General features: G+C 37.4%; 1 protein-coding gene across 5 annotated transcripts in view; it reads left to right on the forward strand.

The window, feature by feature from the left end:
* The window catches only part of LOC106783822, a 221,227-nt gene that overhangs the window by 175,249 nt on the left and 23,484 nt on the right, over window positions 1–22,494 (forward strand). For all 5 annotated transcript variants that reach the window (XM_014742718.1, XM_014742716.1, XM_014742720.1 and 2 more), the window contains 5 exons: window positions 1,348–1,412; window positions 5,461–5,712; window positions 9,223–9,570; window positions 12,688–12,985; window positions 13,345–13,487. In XM_014742718.1, coding sequence (XP_014598204.1) covers window positions 1,348–1,412; window positions 5,461–5,712; window positions 9,223–9,570; window positions 12,688–12,985; window positions 13,345–13,487 — 1,106 coding nt within the window. The remainder of the gene's footprint in view (window positions 1–1,347; window positions 1,413–5,460; window positions 5,713–9,222; window positions 9,571–12,687; window positions 12,986–13,344; window positions 13,488–22,494) is intronic.

A 22,494-nucleotide genomic window follows, 5' to 3' on the forward strand; every position in this document is an offset into this window, starting at 1 on the left:
TTCCTTTTGCGAGGATAGCTTTAGCAATGTGACATACGTATACATATGGTCATAACACTATAGTTAGATAGATGGATATATATATATATATATTGATATCGATATCGATATCGTTATTTTTCAATTTATCCGGCGTTGGGTTAAATGACGAGCTCGTCGTGTTTGTTTCGCAATTCGTATCGGTTCGATCTTCTCGTCGTGTCATATCGCAGCCTTGCTGGCGCCTCGCCCGACGCTTCCTTGGCTCCTTTCTCCACTACACGTAGAGTTTGGCCTCGGGGCTGGAAAGGATTAAAAGCTTCCAAGTAGTAGAGAGAAAGCTTGGGGATCCGTCGTCAAAGAAAACGAGAGAGAGAGAGAGAGAAAGAGAGTACTGGTGTTACGTGTAGAGTTACGTCCTTCTTCTCTAATACCCGCGATATACACATAAGGAAAGAAAGGTACAATGGGGTTACGTGGGGAAGGGGTTACACGCGAGTACGTGCTAGATGAAGAACCTTCTGTGTGGGTGTGTGTGTATATATATGTGTCGGGGTGTGTGTGTATCTGTGTTGTTAGAGAGAGAAAGTCGACGTTGTTTCTCCGCGTAATGCTCGTGTCACACGAGTTGCCTCAAGTTTTCGTGGAGATTTCTATCGGCTTTCGCCCTTCTCCCTCTCCTCCTCTTCCTAGTTCTCCTTCTACACCCTTCTCTCCACCTTTTCCACCGCGGGGGCGAGTGCGATCGATACGGCCCGGCGAGCGAGATAAAAAAAATATCCGAGAAAACGGGCTCACGATACGCGCCATGGTCGAAAGAAAATGTATAACCGAGAGAGTACCTCGTTTCTCCTACCTTTGCTGTAATAAATTAATCGTCTACTATACGCGCCCTTTATTTTTGAGAAAAACTTAGAAAGAGAGAGAGAGAGAGAGAAAAAAAAGAGATTAAAAAACTATTTTACTAATATATATTATGTTTAGAAAAATTATTAGTAAATTAAATTATTCGTTATTTCGTGCAGTGTAAAATATATTTATTTATATATATATATGTATGTAGGTATGTATAACACTCAGTGTACTAGTACTTTTCAAATAATCTTGAAAAGAATTTAAAATACGCTAGGTTGTAAAGTACGGCGCGCAAATGAACGAGAAAAATTTCATAATCGTGATTGTGCGCCTTTTTTATTTTCATCTTTTTCTCCCTCATTTCTTTTTTTTTCTTTTTTTTTTGTTCTTTTTCTTTCCCTTTTTTTTCCCTTACCATTCCTTGATCCTTCTTGGAAGAAGGATGAAGGAGAAGGGGGATAGGACACTGCGGGACTTTAAACTAAAGGAACATCCTCTTTCTCTTCGTTCCAGGAAATCCTGCTACCGCTGCGTCGTCATTCACGAGAAGCACTCCAATGTTCTCCAATACAAAGAGAGTAAGTACAATCTGCGAGGAGGACGAGGGGAAGTAGAGTAGAGTAGAAGAAGAAGAAGAAGGTCCATGGAAAAGATGGGTGCATTCGCCGCTATCCTCCTCTAGGTTCCTTTTCTTCGCGACATTGTTTCTCTTCTTCCAGTTTTTCGATCGATAACAATTTCCCAGCTGTGCGCATCATGACGCGCTATCCATCCACGCTACCATTTCGAAAATCCACTCGTTAATTAGAATGCCGATCATTAATTAAAAGCTCGACGAAGACCTAACTTTAACTTATAATAATACGTCGTCTCGTTTTAATTAACTTCACACGTTCGTCTTTTCATTTATTTTTCTTTTTCAAAGGAATACCTCGTTCGATAAATTCGCTTAAGTGGAATGTTGTTCGGACAGTTCGATGTTTAGAAATATATAGACAATATCGTAGCTTTTTTTGCTTTTATCATAGCGTTGACAACACTTTGATCGGTCAACCGTAATTTAAAGTGATAACGTGCCGACTAGAGGACCAAATGAATACTCGGGAAAGATCATATATCGGTGAAAGTGTATAAAGGTGGGAGGAGCGTTTGAGAGAAGTGCAAGTTAATATGAATTGGTATGAGAAGTAGGTTATTGATTGGACGAGTAAAAAGTATTGGGTATGACACGTAACACTTATTTACTTCAATAGTTTTATCGATCGTGCCAAAAAAAAAAATAAAAATAAAAAAACGGATCTAGCGAAAAAAGATAAAAGATAATCATAAAAATCGTAAGAAAAAAAAATTGAAGAAAAAAAAGAAACTAAAAATAGGTCGGACGAGTGGAAAATGTTATAAATTATAACGATAACGTTTATTCGATGCAAACTCGATTTTTTATTCACGCGAAACACCGTAAAAATATCGAGAAAATGGGATAGAAACGGCATCGCGTTCCGACAAAGTAGAAAAAGGAAATTTATTATTTAAACGTAACGCGAGTGAGAAGAAAGATCGAAGTTTTTGAAATATCTTTCGTAAAAGACCGACAACCGAATTTTCCTCGAAATTCGTAGTATTGTAGGATAGGAAAGTATATCGCGATAACGCGTGTGCGGAGAAGATCTAGAATTTGGCAGTAGATCAGAAACGAAAAAGAGAGAGAGAGAGAGAGAAAAGAAAAAACAGAACGACAAAGCAGTGGGACGAGTTCGCGACGATGTTACCGTGGTCGGCCAAAAAAGGATAACAGAGAGAAAAGACCAGAACCGCAGGCAGTGGATGTTGCCTCTTCGCCCATATTTTTCAACGATTTGTCAAAGTCTCCTCTTTCTTTTGTTTCGACTTTTTTTCTTTAAAACGGATTTTTAATCTGCCTAGCGTTATACCGTAACAACCAGCAGCAGCAACAGCAACAGCAGTAGCAAGCAAGTAGATAGACAAACAGGAAGAGAATACTGTCGCCCGCAGCTTGCGTTTCGAAATCGTCGTCCTGTTGGCCGCGAAAAAATATGGGTCGTACCGATGTTGATACCTCGGAAAAATAGTAGTACATACATATATACTATAACCGTGATACAAACAAAGTATATAGTACGAGAAAATACAATGCTAGAAGAAGTTAAAATTGGGTCAAAATGACGACTAGACGTTGAAAAGAACGGATAAACGAATGAATAGTATAAACCGGATTAAGTAAAATCCTTCTTCTACGTCTGACGAGCATCCCGTTCTACTACTATGTCTGTCTCTGTTTACATCGGAAAAATCGTATATTTCATTTAATAAAAGCAATCATTCTGTCTCTCCGAGACGTCACGAATTAAAGAGTTAAAAGATTTTAATATCATAAGAAAAAGAAAAAACGAAGACGAATGAATGAATGCTCGAGTAACGTGTACTCTTAACGGTTTTTCTCCCCGTCATATTTTATTTTCCATTTGGAAAATTGAACGTCGACGAAAGCGTAAGTAGGTAAAGGCGAACGTTTAATAATAATAAAAAAAATAAAAAAAGAAAAGAAAGAGGTATATAGGGTGGTAGTGGTGGTGGTGGTAGTGGTAGTGGTGGTGGTAGTAGTAATATAACTAAAGAGAGAAAAGAGAAGAGGAAGAGATTACGAGGAAAAAGAGAGAGGAGGGAGAAAAAGAAGGACGGAAAGGCGGAGGTAAAACACAATATTGCACTTTTTGCAACGCTTTAATAGTTTTAAAATTAGGTCCCGTTTTCCCACCCATCGCCTCGGGCGCCACAATATTATTGCTTCGTGCTTTCGGTGTTGGCGGATGGAAAGAAAAAAATGAAGAGATAGAAAATATCCGCGTATGGTTCTTCTTAACGTCAACGAAATTGTTTCACCTTCCGCTCTTTCTATTTCTTCTCTAACTTACTTCTCTTCATTTTCCCATTCCAAGCGTATACTTAATAATTCTCTCTTAAAATGCGTCCGCGTGAATATGTAAAAGTAAAAGAGGAAAATTTCAATAGAAGAAACTCGACGATGCTGTATGTATGCGAGTTTATGCACGAAAGAAACTAATAGTCGAGCTTTCGTACATTTTTCTTCGCTTAGAGTAACACCTGCGCACGAGAAAAGTTAAGTTCATTCGCAACGACGAAGTCTTTCCCGACTCGTCACGCCACTTTTCCGAACTCGTAGAAAAGAGATAGCTAGAGCGAGGAACGTTTTCTACGCCGGAGTTACTTCTACTCGTCCATATGAACTTCCTACTTTGAGAAAATTCCTCATCCCAAAACACTTTTTTCTCTTATTTTCTCGAGTAACTTTTGTCTTAGCTTTTTTTTTTTATTTGTTGCACCGAATATACCCCTAACCGTGCTTTACCTTACTCGCTATCTATTATTTTTCCCTTCCTTCTATAACAATTTCCTTTCATTTATTATCGAAATTTTTGCAAGTACGTATATTAGAAAAAAAATGCGTTTGCTCGTGTTTACACGATGCGATTTTTTGCATACTTTCTTTTTGTTTTCCTTCTCTCTCTCTCTCTCTCACTCTTTACTTTACACTCTTTGCCAGAGTATTTTTTTTCTTTTGGTCACGATCTAAACGAGCTTACATTAGTGCGGTAATTAGCGCACTTGTGGCGTTATTACACGCAACATTTATGTATGCGAGCGTAGCTATGGTTTAGCGCGACCGTCTCGACTTTTACTCGAAAACATTAATCTTAATTAACCAGCTTTATTACGCGTATGCTAGAAAATCCGACGTTTATATGCAAATCTAAATGAGTTAGAGAGAAAGGTACGAGATCCTTCGATAATTGTGATTTAATTCGAAACGAAATAAAGGAGAGTAAAAAGTTTTATAAATGGTAGACGACATTTAAATGATCGTCATTTGAAAAAGTATTTATAGCGATTTAATGGAGTTTTCACGGTCGTGGAAAAAAAAAAGAAAGAAAAATATATACGGAGGAGGAAGTTTGAGAATATATATAGGTTAATGTTCCCTCGAATCGTGTCCTAACATAATATCATCCTACGTTTTAAAGCCATGAAAATCGAGCGTGTCTTCTTTGAAAGTTTCTCGAACACCCTGGCTAATGTTCTCTCGATATCGTTCGATCGATATCGTCCTCATCGTCATCGTAAAATCGTTCCGACCGTGAAAAGACACCTCGACAACTTTTCATTTACGCGCTCGTACCTATGTATCTATATGTTTCCATGTATATATGTATGTACCTTTTTTTCCAGGGAAAATATTCAAAAGCAGGACGCTTTTTGCTCGTGGCATCATAAACGATAGAAAAATTTTTCACCTTTCGCTCGCGATTCCCGATTAAAATTCTTTGCCATTTTCATGGCAGACGTATGAAGAAGATATTTTCATTTTAATCATCGGTGGACATTTGACCTAAGCACAGGTTTAACTCGACGATCAAAATATTCAAAGTTTCATTCATTATTTTCCAAAAGAAAGAGATAAATACTATTTTAATATATAATGAATATAAAATAATCCTATTAAAGTATGTGTTAAAACGTTCGTACTAATACTAAGCATGGATAATTTAAACTGTGTTAGATAAATGGAAGATTAATTTCTGTTCGCAGCTTACTGCCACACTAGAAACTCCTTGTCGTCTTTATGCTCGTACATCACTGGCGATGCACTCCTGTACTCCATGTTTCGTGAGGAGGCACTCCCAGTACCGTGTCCCTTTCGAGGACCAATGACTTTCTCGTATAATCGGGGTCATGGTACTTGCTCCATTCCGCAGAGCAACGTTGACACGTGCACGGACGATAGTCGACTCCTTTTCAGGTATCAAGCTTGTCCGGATGTCTCCGCCTCTGAAAGTGCTGGTAAGTAATAAATAATTTCATGGGTATAAGTACCATTTAAATGAAGAAAATCATTGAACTATAAAACAAAGACAAAGACGCAAAATCGTTCCGTAGCTTTGATCGAGTATCAAATATACGTACACCATTAGGATATTTTCGGAGACGAGTTAAGCGAAATGTAAGGAAAGGTTAGCAGAGGAGAGAGAGAGAGAGAGAGAGAGGTTGAGAAGATAAATCGCGTCTCGTAGAAGACTTCTCTACAGATTCTCTTATCGGGAATGACTTGGTAAGGACTCGACGACCTCGAGATTAACGATTTCGTGTCGCATCCTATAGATCGAGAAATCGAGGGCGGTTACCGAGCTAAATGTCTCGAAGAACGTAGGACGAAGAAGATCAACCCCATCACTTTTGTCCTGTTAACGAACATCCCACCCTCTCGATTTGAAAGGTACGCGAGGCGTGTTGAGTTGAGTTGAGTTTTTTTATACAGAGATTTATACATTGGAACGAGGCCAACGTTTTGTTCGTTTTATCTATACTTTAAAAAAAATAATAATAAACAGGCGTGCATCTTTTACGATAAAATGACACGGTGAATAAAGTAGGACGGATACGAAGGCAGTAGTATCTATTTCTTCGATAGATATCGATGATCAAAGAGAATTTTATCGTACATCCGTAAAATTAGTTTCTCCAAAAGATGTGTTATCGTTGATTCGATACTCTTTCAAAACTAGTGAATTACAATAATACTTTTTGCATTTTTCGTTTAGTTATAAATTCGAATAGATATTTAAGTAAAGTTCCGACATAGAAATAGAATAAATAAAGCAATATGTAACGTGTAAATACCACGAGTATAAACACGGATAGATCAATGAAGAGGCGAATACGGAATACGCGATTGAAACGACGAACGGGCAATCGAGAGAGAGAAAGAGAAAGAGAGAGAGAGAGAGAGAGAGAGAGAGAGAGAGAAACAGATAGAGAGCGAGAAAGAGATCTTTCTCATTTGCATTTTTCCTCGGTGGTGATTCGATTTAACGTCGATACGCTTTAACCGCGCGTTTTCAACCGAACGTCCAGCCAAAATGAAAACAATTTGATGCGAAATGTAACCGGCCTGAAACGTACTTTTAACCAGCGCTTTGTGGCGAAGCTCTACGCTTGGTACGGTCGGACGACGAATTTTCAAAAATCAAATTGCCTCTGCGCTTCGATGTGACCCTCCCTTCCTACTCTTCTTCCAAACACACCCGCTCGATCTCTTTACACGCGTCGATTCGTTCAAATGCGTGCACTCTAATTGCACTCTAATTGCACCATAGCCAAATACAAAATTGGAACAACAACAAAAAAAAAAAAGAAAAAATAACAACAAAAATATATAACTAACGTGATACTTAGAAATCGATATAAACGTATAAGTTGCACGCGTAAAAAAACATCTATTCGCATAATTATCCACCAATTTGTTAGAATCATGATTCTTGCATTTAACACCTCCAAGTTACGAGCTGACGAATCTCATTTAGAAAGGTAATAACGTGCCCCTTTCCGATGAACTACTACCGACCGTAATTCTCTTGCTGGAATTTAAAAGACCTCTCTCTTTCTCTCTTTTTAACACGCGACACGATCCTTTACGTGCCAGGAACAAACATATCCTTATAGAGTACGAGAGCAAATCTCCTTCTCGATGTAAAAATGGTACGAGATGACGGTTTTTTCGTTTGGCTTTTCGCAAATTGCTCGCGACGTCATTCGGTAGGATCAAAAAAAGGAGGCTGAAAGGGCAAGAGGGTAAAGAAAGAAAAGGAAAAAAGAAAGAAGTAGAGGAGCTCGACTTTTCCGTAAGATGTGATTTAGATACGCGGCTCTTCGGGATAGCCTGGATTTCGAAGAACGAGCGGAAGGAAGTAGAAAAGAGAGAGAGAGAGAGAGAGAGAGAGAGAGAAAGAGAAAGAAAGAGATGAATGAAAGAAGAAGAGGAAAACGTAGTCGTGCCAATGATGGTAGAGGTGGCGATAGAGGATGATAAGATCTCGCTCTTTGCACTCCCTTCTTCTCGTTCTCATCGGTGTCGCCTCGAGGCGACTTCGTTACCGAACCGATAATTGTTGGTTTCTTTCGTCGTCTCTTCTTCACAAAGGATCTTTCACCGTTTCAGAAAAGTACGATCCCGGACGATCCTGCGGCGACAGCTTGAAATCGGGGTATCGTTTTTCAGCCGGAAATTTTTCTCTTTTTCTTTCTCTATCTCTATTTCTATCTCTCTTCCTTTTTTTCTTTCTTTCTCTGGTCACTCCTCTCGACTCGATTTCTTACTCCTCGGACTTTCAGCTTCCCTTTCTTGTTACTTTCACCCATTCTCTCATTCGTCTAGTTCCATTCCGTTTTTCCACTCTATTTTTCCTTCCTCGGCCTCTTTTTCTCTCTCTCTCTCTCTCTCTCTCCCCATATATATATACACTTCTTTCTCTTTTTCTTTTTTCTTTTACAGATAGTTCCAGCCATTCGTTTACACTTCCGTAAAAGTTCTTTCGCGATCGGTTACAGAGACTCCTCTCAGTCACAGGGTTTATGATTCTCGATGGTACATGAACGAAATATCTTTTGTACGACGACCCTGTCACCGTCGTCGTCGTCGTCGTCGTCGTCGTTTATCGGCGTCGCTTTGTATATACGACGTCGAGGACGACAAGAACGACTTTAGCCTTCGAGCAACACTACCAAGACGTGAAAATCTTTTCATTAACGTTGAATCGTCGGCTTTTGCTCTAAACGACATCGGTTTCTAAAAGTATATTTCACCAAAAGTTCAAAGATCGTCGCAGTAAATCGTCGTGAGATATTTCCTAGCATCGATCACACGTACACGCGTCTATTTTCTATACGTGACATTTAATTCCTCTACCCACGTTTATTCGAGCGATTTTAATTTTTTTTTTTTTCTTAAACACTCGTCGAATTAAAAATATTTTATTTGAAATTAAAATATAAATGATAAAAATATGAATATTGTGAGTTCGATTTAAACGAATTTTAATTCGTTTTCAAATAATAATACAAAATTACCCACACACCAATAATATATATATATATCTACATAACGATCATCATGAATCGATAAAAGGGTGAAACTTTGCATGTATCTTCTTGATTCGTTCGTTCGTTTCAAGCGTTGACAAATTTATTGTGAAAATATGACTATATATAAAAATGTATATATTTATAAAATATATATATATATGATAAATAAATATTTCATTTGTTTTAACAAAATACGAAAAATGTAATATTTTTCGTTTTTATTTACAAATGAATTATATAAAATAAATACGTCGGGGATAAATATTTAACAAAGTTATATCAATTGACAGACATACCATTCATATTTATCAATCGTTTACTTAGTTTCGATAAATATTGAGTTAATGATGAATAAAGGAATGATCATTGTCATTGAAAGAAGATTGAAATTTATAATGGCTTAGGTTATAAGGTAAATTGTTACGTTTCCAGTGGAAGAGCTCGAGTGTTTGGCCACATGGAAAGAGGGTAGCAGCCGGTACCTCGTTGGCCGTTTACATCACAACCACGCGTCGAGCAACGAAGATCGATACCGATGCTTCGTCTACGAGAAGGCCAGTCAGACGGTGCAGGGCAATCTAAACAGAGGTAGCATGGGCGGAATGGGCGGCATGGGCGGCATGGATCACGACGTCGCCCTACCACCGAGAGGACCACCACCGAGTGGACCGGTGCCTGAGGGCGCGGCCGAAATATACCGGGTGGCTCAAAGCGGCGACGCTACTTGCAATGGGCTTTCCAGTGCTACGGAGGGTTCTAGGACGATGACCTTGAAAAAAGGTAACCTCGATACATTCAATCCTTCCTAAATCTTTTCAATTAAACTCATTTCATTTCTTTGTCGAACGTCCGTTTCAAATTCTTCCAAGCCCGAAGCAACTAAACCCAAAGCAACTCAGTTCGTTTTTTGAGAGATTTATCGGTCCGAACGAATGGTCCATAGAAAACGATCGTCGAGTATGCGAACGCCAATAATCGGCCACTTATCGTAAACGCTCCTTTCAAAATATGTTCTCTCCGTATTCGCGTTGGAAAATATCCCCCGTTTCTATCCTCGCAACGTTTATTCCTAACGTTTATTCGCAACGCGATTTTTATTTCACGAGATAATACAAAATAATACAGTTCCCGTTTCTCATTCTTTTTCTCGATATTCGACTAACTGAAAATATGTTTTCTTTTCTTTGATGAGAGAACGTTCATTGATCAAATGTATCAATCAACGCATTGACTGCGATTAAATATCGTCAATATGAAAAGAGAAAATATTTACACGATTCTAAACTCAAAACTTATTTTCAGTTCTTTCTACTTTCTTACTTTTTATTTTGTTCATTTTCACTTGCTCCCGAGATCCTCATTTTCAGTTTACAAACCCGTATTTTAGTCTATACGTACAGTCTCGAGGCAAACTTCGTTAAAGGATTTCACTTCGGTGGACTTTCTCTCTCTCTCTCTCTTTCTCTCTCTCTTCACTATCCTCTACAGTTGCCACTTTCTTTTACAAATCGTTGCAAAGTCGAATGCGTAGTCAACGACACGCGGATGAAACTTGCGAGTGGACGAGCACGAGAAAGAAAAAGAGGAACTCGTTCAAGTAACTTCGTAGTAGGCACTCCGAAATAGAGTGGAAAAAGAATTAGATAGATAGATGAAAGAAGATAAGACGTTTCTAAATAAAAAAACAATGAACATTGTATTATCTTTGGCTGTTAAAATCGATTTGTAAAAATATGCGTTATCGCGAACGCGTAGAAAATGTGCTCGACGATGGAAATAATGGAACAAAAAGAAGATGAAAAAAGGTGACAAAAAAAAAAAAAAAAGAAAAAGGAAAAAGGGTGGACAGGAGGAGGAGATCTTGTAACACAGAAACTTTGCCAGGAATCTCTTGTCTTCCGTGGTAGAAACGAAAGGTAGCGTAAAAGCTCTAGGAGGTGGGTTGTAAGAAGAAGTCGGGCGCCAGGAAGCGAGAAAGTCATCTCGTAGATGAGTAACCAGAACCCAAGAAGCGTTTTCTTCCTAGCAAAAAGTGGTGTTACAGAAATTGCCACGTCTCGAGATATCGAGTTTTGCGGGCGCATCGCGAGTTTCTCCTTCCTAGACATTAGGTTTATGAAGCGAATGAAAAGCCACACAGAGAAAAAGAGAAAGGGAAAGAAAAGGATGCCGCTTTTCCACGGATAAGAAACGTTTTACAGAAGATGGGCCTTCTTCTTCTTCTTCTTTTTCTTTTTCTTTTTCTTATTCTTATTCTTCTTTTTCTTCGCTAAAAAGCAAAAACGAAACAAGACAATGGTAAGAAGTTAGAATCAATAATAAATTCGTATTATCGTATCGTAAAAAGTATCTAACTGATAGAATATCTTTGTAAAGAAAAAGTAAGGAAAACGTAGAAAAAGTATATTCGCATGCATGTTATTATTGTTCATCGCGTACACGTGCTGCCGCCATGTATATCCTAGTGAAAAATACGAGAAGAAAATACTCGGTACGTGCATTCTTTATTTTTCTTTGGAAAAATACAATATCGAGCCTTGGCCGGTGTGCCCTCATATTTTTCTTTTCCTCTTTCTACCTCGACACGAAATTTCCTTCCTCGTATAATTTAACGGAGTCGAACTCACGGAATTGTTCGAAGATCGTTTAAACGATTATATCAACCGGATGCATATAGAGAGTGCATATAAAATATTTTTCGCGAGAGTTAGGCAAAAGAACGAACCAAAAGAGACAAGGAGAGAGAGAGAAAAGCACGAGTCGTGAATCGACACGCTTCTGGCTGCCGGATAATCGGTGCATTAAATATGAACTCGATGGAAATTGCCATCATGGTAGGAAAATAAGAAAAAAGAGATAGAAAGAGGTAGTACGTTACTTGTTCTGTCAAGCGTGGTACACAGATACACGCATACTATGGCGTAACTCGGTAATAAAGAAAAGCACCGAAGTTCATGCCGCCATTTCTGTGTCCTCGCGCGATTTTATCGTCGTCGTTAAAATTCGAATTAGCTATACCTACCTATCTACCAAGTTACCTACCAAGGTACCTACCAAGGTACCTACCAAGTTACCTACCAACCATGAGAGTACATACAGAGGAAAAGAGGGAGGCAAAAAAGTGAACGAGCTTGGGGAACGAACGAACGAACGAACGAACGAACGAGTGAAACCGAGGGGGCAGGGGGGAAAGCACCATTCGATTTTTACGATCGAGGAATTTGTGTTTCGGCCGCTCGCGTCGACGGACTTATCGAAGGAGCGCCTGAATTATTTCCATTCTTTTCCACGTCGTGCAACAATGCTTTTACGCGCCATAAAAGCAGCCGAACGAACGTGCACTCTGTCAACCCTTCCCTCTACCCTTCCCACCACCCTTTCTATTCAATTCCTTTTTCCTTTCTTTTACTCTATCCCTTCATCTCCCTTCCATTAGACCTTCTTAACCCTTTTCTCTCTCATTTCTTGGTCCGGAAAGGCCAAAATAACTCTTTTCTTCCTCTACATTTTACACTCTTGAAAAAAAAGAAAATAAAAAAGAAGAAAAGTATCGTAGTAGGGCGTGACAAAAATGATTTCATTTCAAATATCGAACCTATGAAATATCTTTATCCTGTCATTTTTCATATTCTATTATTCTTTCATATTTTATGTATAATTATTTCATCATATAATTTTGCGAATAATTATTTTGAATGATAATGAAATAAATGATATTTGATATTGATAAAATACTTTCTAGGACTTTCGATCGTCGATTCAAAACAAATTCGGATAAAATAGAATCGACAGAAATGACAAAATGTTGTATAATTAATTACACTGTTCAGTTAATAGAACGTTAATGAAGGTTCTATTACTGTACTAGAGTTTGACTTTGATCCGTTTGTGTTACAGTCTCATCACCAGGCGAATGCCGTTTCCCGAACTGGTTGACTGGTCATAGTAGCGGAGGACTCACATGGCATACACTAGATCTCGGAAGATCCTATACCTTTCATCCTAGAAACGCTTCCCTTCACGTAGCTCGATCAAACGGTAGTTCCTCCAGATTCGATAGTGGCTCTTTGGATGGACAGTATATTCCTGGACAAGAGGATCAAGACGTTAAAATTCTCTGCAATACTATCAAACAAACTAATACTGCTCCCGGTATGATTATGACCATGCTGGTTGCCCACTTCACTGTTGGATGGTAATTTTTATCATTTATTTATATTTTTGTCAAGTTCATCCCTATTAGATAAGCAAAAACTACGCTAACTTATTGACCAATCTAATAATGTATGATCTAAATTTACAAAATTCTATAACCTTATATAATTCATTTGTATTTTTTTTTCATTTATTTCATATGTCTTAAAATAAAGAAAGCAAAGAAGAAGAAAATGGTTGATAATTGAATTTAAAAAAAAATACTTTTCATCTAATTTCCCTAGATATATGATTTATTTCTTTTCGATATATTTTCTATTAGAACAAAATTATATTTTAAATCTTATTGTATATTTATACACGTACTTTTATATTTCAACTGATTGATACTCTTCACAGCCGAAGCGGTTACATGTGCATGGCGTTTTACCGAAGAGACGGTCACGTGATAGAAGTGCAAACAGGAAGTGCCATCTCAAGACCGGAAGAAGCTTGCAGCTCGCCCCATTTTCAACACAGTATACCTTACCTCACGTTAGTTAGTAAGTAATTTTCGATTTACATATTGCTATAAATGTTTTATACTCGTATCATTTTATTATTCATAATTTTAATTGACTAACAATAAGATAAAACAAAAGTAGAAGATCAAGTTTGTTAATATAAGTCTGTTCGACTTTCTATTTAATCTTGTCGCATGGAAAAATCCAATTTTAGAACTGTTATTTCTATCCAATCATTTTGAAGTATAGAATTATGCGCTAAGTTAAATTACATCAAAGAAAAGGATACTAGAAATCTTCAAACATTGATCACAACCGTTGACGATTAATACCTGTGTGGATTGATGATTAGACTAAATCTATATAGACAGTATACATATATATATATATATATATATATATATATACATATATGCACACATAGATAGATACATACACATACGTAAACGGTCGATAATTCATGAGCGATAGCGTACATGACCTAAATGTGCATCTCCTTGGGTATATTGCATATTCGTGACAAATGTTCGCTGAACTATGCATAACTTAATACTTACGTTCGCGCTTAACTTTTGTACATATAATGTTGAACATGAACGTATTATACTTACAAAACACGCGCGCGCGCAAACACATGGAAGCGCAATTTTACACATATGGACCGAAACACCATGTAATGGGAATCGATCGATGAAAAAGCCTTCTCTGCGTTTCCATCGAACATTTCATACATAAATAATGGATAACGAGCGTGGATGGGTGCTTAGACATTTATAAGGTTTACATTGTAAATACGACTGAACTTTCAACAAAGTTTCTTTATTATTCATCCAAAAATAGTGTAATGAGAAAAGAGATGAAAGATTATTAAAAGGATTTTCCGTTCGTTTTTTAAGCTATAGATTAAATGAAAAAAAAAAAAAATGTTGGATACAAATTTACTATGAACTATTATTTGGTCTAGGTCAGTGAATTTTACAAACGATCTGCTCGAAACAAAGGTAACTCGTATAGAAGTAAAGAGATAGAGAGAAAGAGAGAGAGAGAAAAAGAAATATAGTATGAGTAGAAACATGAAGAATTCTGTAGAAAAGAAGAGAACTAGCACCGTTGGGAAAGTTCTACCGATACAAGCCATGAGAATTTAGTGGCACGCCACTGGTCACCGAGGTAATTCTTCCTCGGCTAGAAAAGAGGATCACGAAGGAATATAAAAGGAAGAAAAGAGAAAAAACAAAAAAAGAAAATTGAAGAGAAAGAGAACAAGAGGGAGGAGAAATGAAAACAGGTTTTGGACGATTTGTCAAAATCCTACGAAAGGCTTATAAGTTATATACCTATCGTTGCTTGCCGAAGCGTCTATTCGTTGCTTGCATCTATCTCTTTTTCTCTACTATACGAAAATGTATATGTATCTCCATGTGTGTGTGTGTGTGTGTATTCTCGTGTGTCACGAAAGCTTTTCGCCTTCTTCTCAAATCATATAGATAAATACGAGGGGCTCGTAGATCTTTGTGTTTATACGTATGTGTGTTATTTGCTCGCGAACAAGACTATCACGTTCGTAGAAATTCAATTTGCGGTGAATTCACGCAGCGCGTCACGAAAATAGTTGTACCTACCAACCTACCTACCTACCTACCTCGGACGTGATTGAGTACCGACCGTTTGTGTTTCGTCATTTGCCCGCTAGCTCTTACCTTTGCCCATGGCCATCGGTACTTTTGATATCTCGCCTCCCGATTTTCCAAGCTTTTCCTTCGAAAATACTTCCGCCGTGTCGTCCTGAACAAGACCACCCGTAGATTTATCCAAGCGTGTTTCATCGAAAATGGAAAATCGATACGGTACAGAAGGCGAATTTTCAAAATACCTTTAGAAATACTACCATAATCGAATCATGCAATGACAACGAAAGTCGATACAAATGTTCCAACTATTTTCCACATTGCTATATTATTTCCGATCAATACTGAATTAATTATATTATTAATTTCGATATTCCATAGCAAGTGGAACGTCAATTGAACATCAACCATATTATAATATATAATATATACTATATATATATACATGTATATATATACATATATGTGTACCGAAATATCTATTAATAGGAGATCAAGGAATGCCTAGTTAAATCTTAGAACATATCCCTGCATACGCTGAGTCACGGTAGTATGTATACACGTCCCTAATATAAATTGTAAATAATTGATATTTGTTTGTAATGCAAAGTTTGATAATTCTTCTACGTGGAGACCTACGGTTAACTCTCCTATGCATCCTTTATTTATGTTAAATTATAATTTCCTTACAATGAAATATTGCAATTGTAGGAAATATTAATCGTTTGAATTGAATTGTAGGAGTAGGAATATACTCGTATGAGTTATTCTAGTCTATTGCTTTCGCAAAATAGTAAAGGCTGCCAAGTCTCGTCGACAGAAGCTTAGAAATGAACCCACGAGCTGGGTTTCTCCTTTCTCTACTCTTTCGACCACCAGCAACGACAGCCCTTGTCCCTCATCCCTCTCATCTTCTAACTCGATCGACTCCCGCGGGTCAGAGTTGTAATCCCACGGGAGTTATTGGATTCGGTTTGATCCACTGGTCGTTCATTCTTTTTTCCTACTTTCCTTTCCCCTTTTCTTTCCTCTCTCTCTCTCTCTCTCTCTCTCTTCACTTTTTATCCTGGAAGCCGATTCGCGACAAGAAAATCGTCTCATCGATCCACTCGAATACGAAAATCTCTCCCGAGGTTTTCATTTCAAACGTAAACTTATATGTCCATCCTATTATTATATTCTCAATAATTTATTAATAAATATATCCAACACAATTTTTTGAATAATCTTAACACTTTTTCTTGTTGTTGTTGTTGTTGTTGCAAGATGTCACGGGTTCACACGAAAATATAGATTTCAGCTAAAAGAGTAAGTAGAAATTTATGCAAAATTGAAGGTCGTTATTCATCGAGGGCTTTAAAATCATCTCGCTGGTCCGAAGGGAAAAGAGGCTGTCGTCTGTTCGGAATAACGTAGATCAGATTTATACTTCTTTGAGGCCCGTTTTTTAAGATAATGCCAAGTTTATGATGCCATACACGAAGCAGTTTATCGTGGCCTACTTTTTTAAATTAAACTTTACACGCGACGTTGACGATCCTATTCGTTTTAATTTCACGCTTAATACACCTGCCTGCCTGCCTGCTTGCCTGCGCTCAGAGAGAGAAGAGAGACGCGAGATAAAATTGAAGATATGGTGATAAGGGAAGAACGAGGAAAAGAATCAGGCGTTAGTTTTAGCTAGAAAATAGCCGATACAACTGTTTCGAAGCTTTTCTAAAGTATAATCAACGATAATCCAAATTGAGAGACGAACGATAACGGATTTTTCTCGAATATAGCTATGCTTTTCAATTTACCGTTTGCAAGAGCTTTGGTCGAACGGTTGTCATAGGATTTACTAGAAAACGAAAGAAGAATAAGAAAGGAGAGAGAGAGAGAGATAAACAGAGGACAAACTCGAATCGAAAAATAGCATCTTTACGTAATGTCAAGAGAGATATTGAATCCGATTTGATACATCGTTCGTTCGTAGGATCCCTCTCTCTTTTCTACGTCCATTCCTGTTCTCTTCTCCTTCTTCCTCTTCCTCTTCCTCTTCTCCTCCCTTTTCTATTTTTTTCTCTTTCCTCTTATTCTGTTGAACGAACTTGGAGAAACCGGTAAGATTGATCTACCGATTTATGGAAAGAAACTGAATTTTCCTTCGGGTCACGTACGAATTCTCCAGAGGGTCAACCTCGAATTTTGAAGCTTTAGGAATATCTCCGATGAATAATAAGATCGTAATAATAATTTATGTGTATGTCGATCAAATATAAATTATTCGCAAGATACTCGAAATTCGAAGGGACCAACTCATCCGTGAGAGAGTAATATTGATTAATGATTACCGATCCGCAAACTTTGTTACCGTGTTATTTTCTTTCCTTTCGTATCTTTATTCCTTTTACGTTTTCTTTTTATTTCCCCCCCCCTTTCTTTTTCTTTACTATCATTTTTTTGTTACTCGCGAATCCGTAATTATCGGCTACGATTCCCATCGACAATAATAGGAGAGAAAATTCTTTTGAATCGCACGATGAACAATCTACATCCGGCGATATCGAAGGAGACATCGTTTTAACCTTGATTTGATGTAATAACGCAGTTCTTTTATGATCATGAAAGTTATTGGATTCTCTTTGTAGTCCTCGTCTTCCACTTGCACTTCCACCTTTTCCACCCTCTTCGTCCCCCCTTTGTTCTCCTTTATAATCCTCCTCTCCCTCTTCATTTCCTTTCTTCTTTCTCTTTGTAAAACAAGTTTGTACGAAGCGAGCTCAATCCAGTGATTCTCCGCGAACGCGAGAGAAAGCTATGCCACCACCACCACCATCACCACCACCACCCTCTTCGATCGACTCGCACAAATCTCCGAGAGAACGTACTTCGAATTTCAAACGAGCAAATGGAAAGTTCCCGTTGCCTATCTCTAATACACGATAAAGCAATAACAGAGATACCACGGTCGACGATAATTCGCGTGGATCGTCGAATTCATAAATTCGATTTACGCGGAATTAATTATACACGGTGTCGCGCGAGATTCGCGCTACGACTACAAAAACGATTGGGGAAAAAAAAACTTGATGAAATGTTCTTGCATATGAGAATATTGTTTGCTCGCGTAGATTTTCTATTCGTATATAATATAATAATAACGCAAAAATACATTATCGAAAATAAATCATATTCTATGCTCGATCTTGTATAAGACCTTTTTCTAATTAGGTTATCAGCTAAAATACTGCTATAAACGTGTGTGCGTGCGTGTACGTGTAAAGGTGTGAGTAGATTCGCGATTTAACAGGTATAAAGAGGACGAATCCCTAAGCAATTAAGCTACTGGCACGTGGAACGTCCGTCGAGATCTATCGCGGCTCATGCTGCTTATCCGTTCGACGATATGAAAACAAAGAACGCGGAGGAGTGCCGTGGCCCTTATTGCAATGAATGTAGAACCTAGTGGAACGAGATTAAATTAGAACGAACGAACGAACGAAGGAAGTAAGGGGTAGATCTAATTAAATTACGTTATGCTTCGTCTCTGCTAAAATTCTAGCCGAGCATCGGCGGCCCTAACGCGAAACGTCGAAACGCGTTAGGGTTTGTTAATTGATCCAAATTAAATGCTACGCATATAATCTTTAGATGTTTGCGTAAACATTTAATGCCAAATGTATTTACCTTTTCCGAAATATATTTTTCCATATGAAATCGAATCTTTCTATATATATATATATATATATATATATATATATATATATTCGATTTAAAATATCTACTTTTTCTTTTAATTATTCTACTAATTTTTTCTAGTATACGCACATTGTTTTCTCTCATTTACGAACGGTACGCGTATCGCAATAATGCGCACAATGAAAATGTTTCTTTTTCTAAAGGATACAAATGAAATTGGGTTTCCCGAAAACATATTGTTTTTTTTTTTTTTTTTGAGGAATCTCCTTTTATTCATTTGTAAATATAATATAATATTGCGAATAAAACAGAGTAATGCATTTATTTTCCACAAAACACGTTTCCTCTCTCTCTCTCCTACCGTACAAATTTAATATTAAATATTTATGCGCTCGTAAATAAAAAGGGAATGAGATACAATTTTATTTCTGCTTTTCTTTTTTTTGTACTTTTTTCTCGGTTACTCGTATTATTTCTTTTAATTAACTGATGGAGTGTAACGTTATCGATCAACGTTAGCTACAACCGTACGTCAAATCTTTTCAAATATCTATATCTTCTAGAATCATCATTAAAATCTTCTTCCGTATCTACTTTTTCAAACGTGAAATTCCATCGTTAGTGAAACGAACGGTTTATCATAAAAATTTTAATTAACCGTCGAAGGAAGATTAAAGAGACGCTTTTTACTAAATTAATACCGACGATATTAAGATACCATGAACGAAATGGATTCGCCATTACGTTTCATATTCCAATGACGTATAAATATTTCGTTATTTTCAGGACAAACACACACACACACACACACACATTGATAGTTAGGTATATCGATTAAATCGATCATTTTCTCAAATTTAATGTAATCCGCTTGGTTGTATGGAACGTGGGTCGTTTTACCCAAAGGTTTTACAACGCGCTCGAGTAACTTATTATCAAAGGCCCTGTTTTTCATGAAAAATGAATAATTAAAACATAATAAAAATGATAAATTAAATACGTCCTTGAATATCATTATTAAAGTATATAGATATGTACATGTATATATATATATACTACTTATACATATGTATGTATGTAAGTATGCATTTAAAGAGAAGACGTTTCGATTAAATATTCTCTCTACCTTTCTAATTTAATAAACGGCAAAAAAAAAAAGGAAGAAAAGAAAAAACTTAAAAGAGAAATGTTTCCTCAACGACCAGTAGTTATTAACAACTTAGAAATCTATTATTGTGTTGATGAGAAAGCAATACGTCAATGATTAATTATTATAACTTGGCTAACAGGAAAGAAAAATGAAATAAAACATGCTCGTTATTGTCCAAGCAAAATGGGACGCGAGAGATAGGTTTTTTTTGTCAAAGGCAACGACTACGACGAAGAGGACGACGTTAAAATAAAATAGAAGTAAAAATACTTCTTCTCTTCATCGATCGTTATTACACCATATGGTTTACGAAGAAGAAGAAGAAAAAAAAAATCGTTGAACTCGTTTAACAGGAAGGTACGTACCTACGGGAAAAAATAACGATGTAAAAATAAAGTAGATATATATGTATATTTACATACGTCGTACGTATGTTTGTTGGATCTTGTGTAAGCTCTTGTAACCTCACACGAATGAAGAAAGAATGGAAGAGCGAAAGAAGCGAAGGAAAACTCGATCGAAGAGAAGCGATGAAAAAGCTCGAGAGAAAATAGAGAAAAGCTTGGTAGTTAACATGGCTGGCTAGTTAAACAGCACAATGGCGGTCAAGCGTTGAATATATTATATTTTTAAATCACGCATATGTTTGCTCAAGTACCTTTATACAGGATCTCGTGATTTCTACGCGCACGCGTGCATGCGTGCGTGCGTGCGTGCGTGCGTGCATTCATATGTCTATGCTCACGTAAACTTCGTATAAGAACTTGCACCGGTACATAGCAAACGTACACGACACGTCGCTGTGATAGACGAGCCTATTCTCTCTCAGTTCCCCCATGTACACCCATGTACACACATACGTGCACAGAGCATGGTAGTGCTATGACTACGACACTACGTGCTCGTACCAAATACTCGAACACATCCACCCACACACGAAGGAAAATATGCGAGTAAGCGTGGTACTGGTATCAGACCAGGCGCATGCAAGTAGAGAATTACAGGATCGTTTCGCGTTGTACAGCCTGGCTCAATAACTGCATCGTTTTCATCTTCTAATAAAGAGACCAAATTCGTCTCTAATTTAAGTGCAATTCTCTTAACCGCAATTTGCGACGGTGTGTGTATTTGAAAATAATCCACTGATCGTGATCGTGATCGTACATAAGTATCTACGTATACATATACATATATATCTATATATATATATATGCACATTACATTGGGTAGAACAACGAGTAGAATTATTTTCGTCTATTTTATCCTCCATGGCGTAGCCGAAACAAAGCGTTTCATTATCCTCTTTGTATATTGCAAATAACGAAGAACCCGAAAGATTCCAAAAGAATGGGTATAAGACTTTGTTAATATTTTCGAAAAATATGTACCGAACGATCGTGGAGTTTGATCAATAAAATACGAGCGGTGTACTACGTACATATGTTTATGGCAAACGTGATACTCCCTCCCCTCCCCTCCCCTATCCCCCCTTCCCTATAACGTTCCATAAAAAATGCAATCTAAAAACTTCCAGGATGAAAATGCTTGTGTGTTTTATCCGTCAACGGTCTGCGAATATCCCGGGCATTTACGCGTGTATGTTTTTTACTATTTTCAAATAGATCGAGAACTGGAATGTATCCATTTATCGATGAACCGATACATACGTATGTACGTGTGCATGCATACGTATAACATACACCCATAGGTGCATGTTATGTGCACATATGACGCACGCTCGGATACACTGCTATCGATTGAAATTGCACCGCTCGATATTGCCCTTACAAGAAGGAGTGGAAAATTGAATAGACGACAAAATATTCGATATATTTCATCGATATTAAGAATGCTACGGTCAACGTCGTCAATTTAGTAAAAAGGGAGAGAAAGAGAGAGAACGAAAGAGAAAGGGAAAGAAAAATAGTAAGAAAAAGAAAGAAAGAGAAAGAAAGAGACAGAGAGAGAGAGAGAGGGAGAGAATAAGGAAGGGTAAGCAAAGGAATTTGTGGAAGACAAATAATTTTGATTCCAGCATCGGCCTTATGGTAGCAACGGTGCACAGCTGAAACGCGCGCACTGAACGAGAAAAAGTATAAGAGGTCTAGTAGCCTGAGGAAGGAATTAATATCTAAAGCTACCGTTTTTAAAAAAGGGACCGCACCACCCGTGGACCATCCTTGGCTCGCGTTTAATAATGACGCTCGTAAATTTTCGAAGGCTGCGTTTGCGCGCGCGTCCGTCCTTTTTTTTTTTTTTTCTCTCTCCACGATGGTAACAGCACCCAGCCAGCCAGCCAGCGTCAACGAGCAGACGGCAAACGGCAAACGCGAAACATATTTTGTAATGCGTGCGTATATTACAAATAAAAAAAAAAATAAAAAGAAATGTAACCCGTGAAACCACGAAATTGTTCTCTTTACGAATTTCAAAATCCATCTCGTTGTTACCGTTTCAATCAACTTTTTTCATTACGATAATAATTATTATTAATCAATTATTATTAATCAATCATTTTACACTCTATTTTTGGTTTGAAACTGATTATACGAATACAATGTAAAATATTTATTTGTAAAATGCAAAG

Source organism: Polistes canadensis, unplaced genomic scaffold, assembly GCF_001313835.1.
Source record: "Polistes canadensis isolate GaletaPanama2010 unplaced genomic scaffold, ASM131383v1 scaffold_26, whole genome shotgun sequence".
Lineage (NCBI taxonomy): Eukaryota > Metazoa > Arthropoda > Insecta > Hymenoptera > Vespidae > Polistes > Polistes canadensis.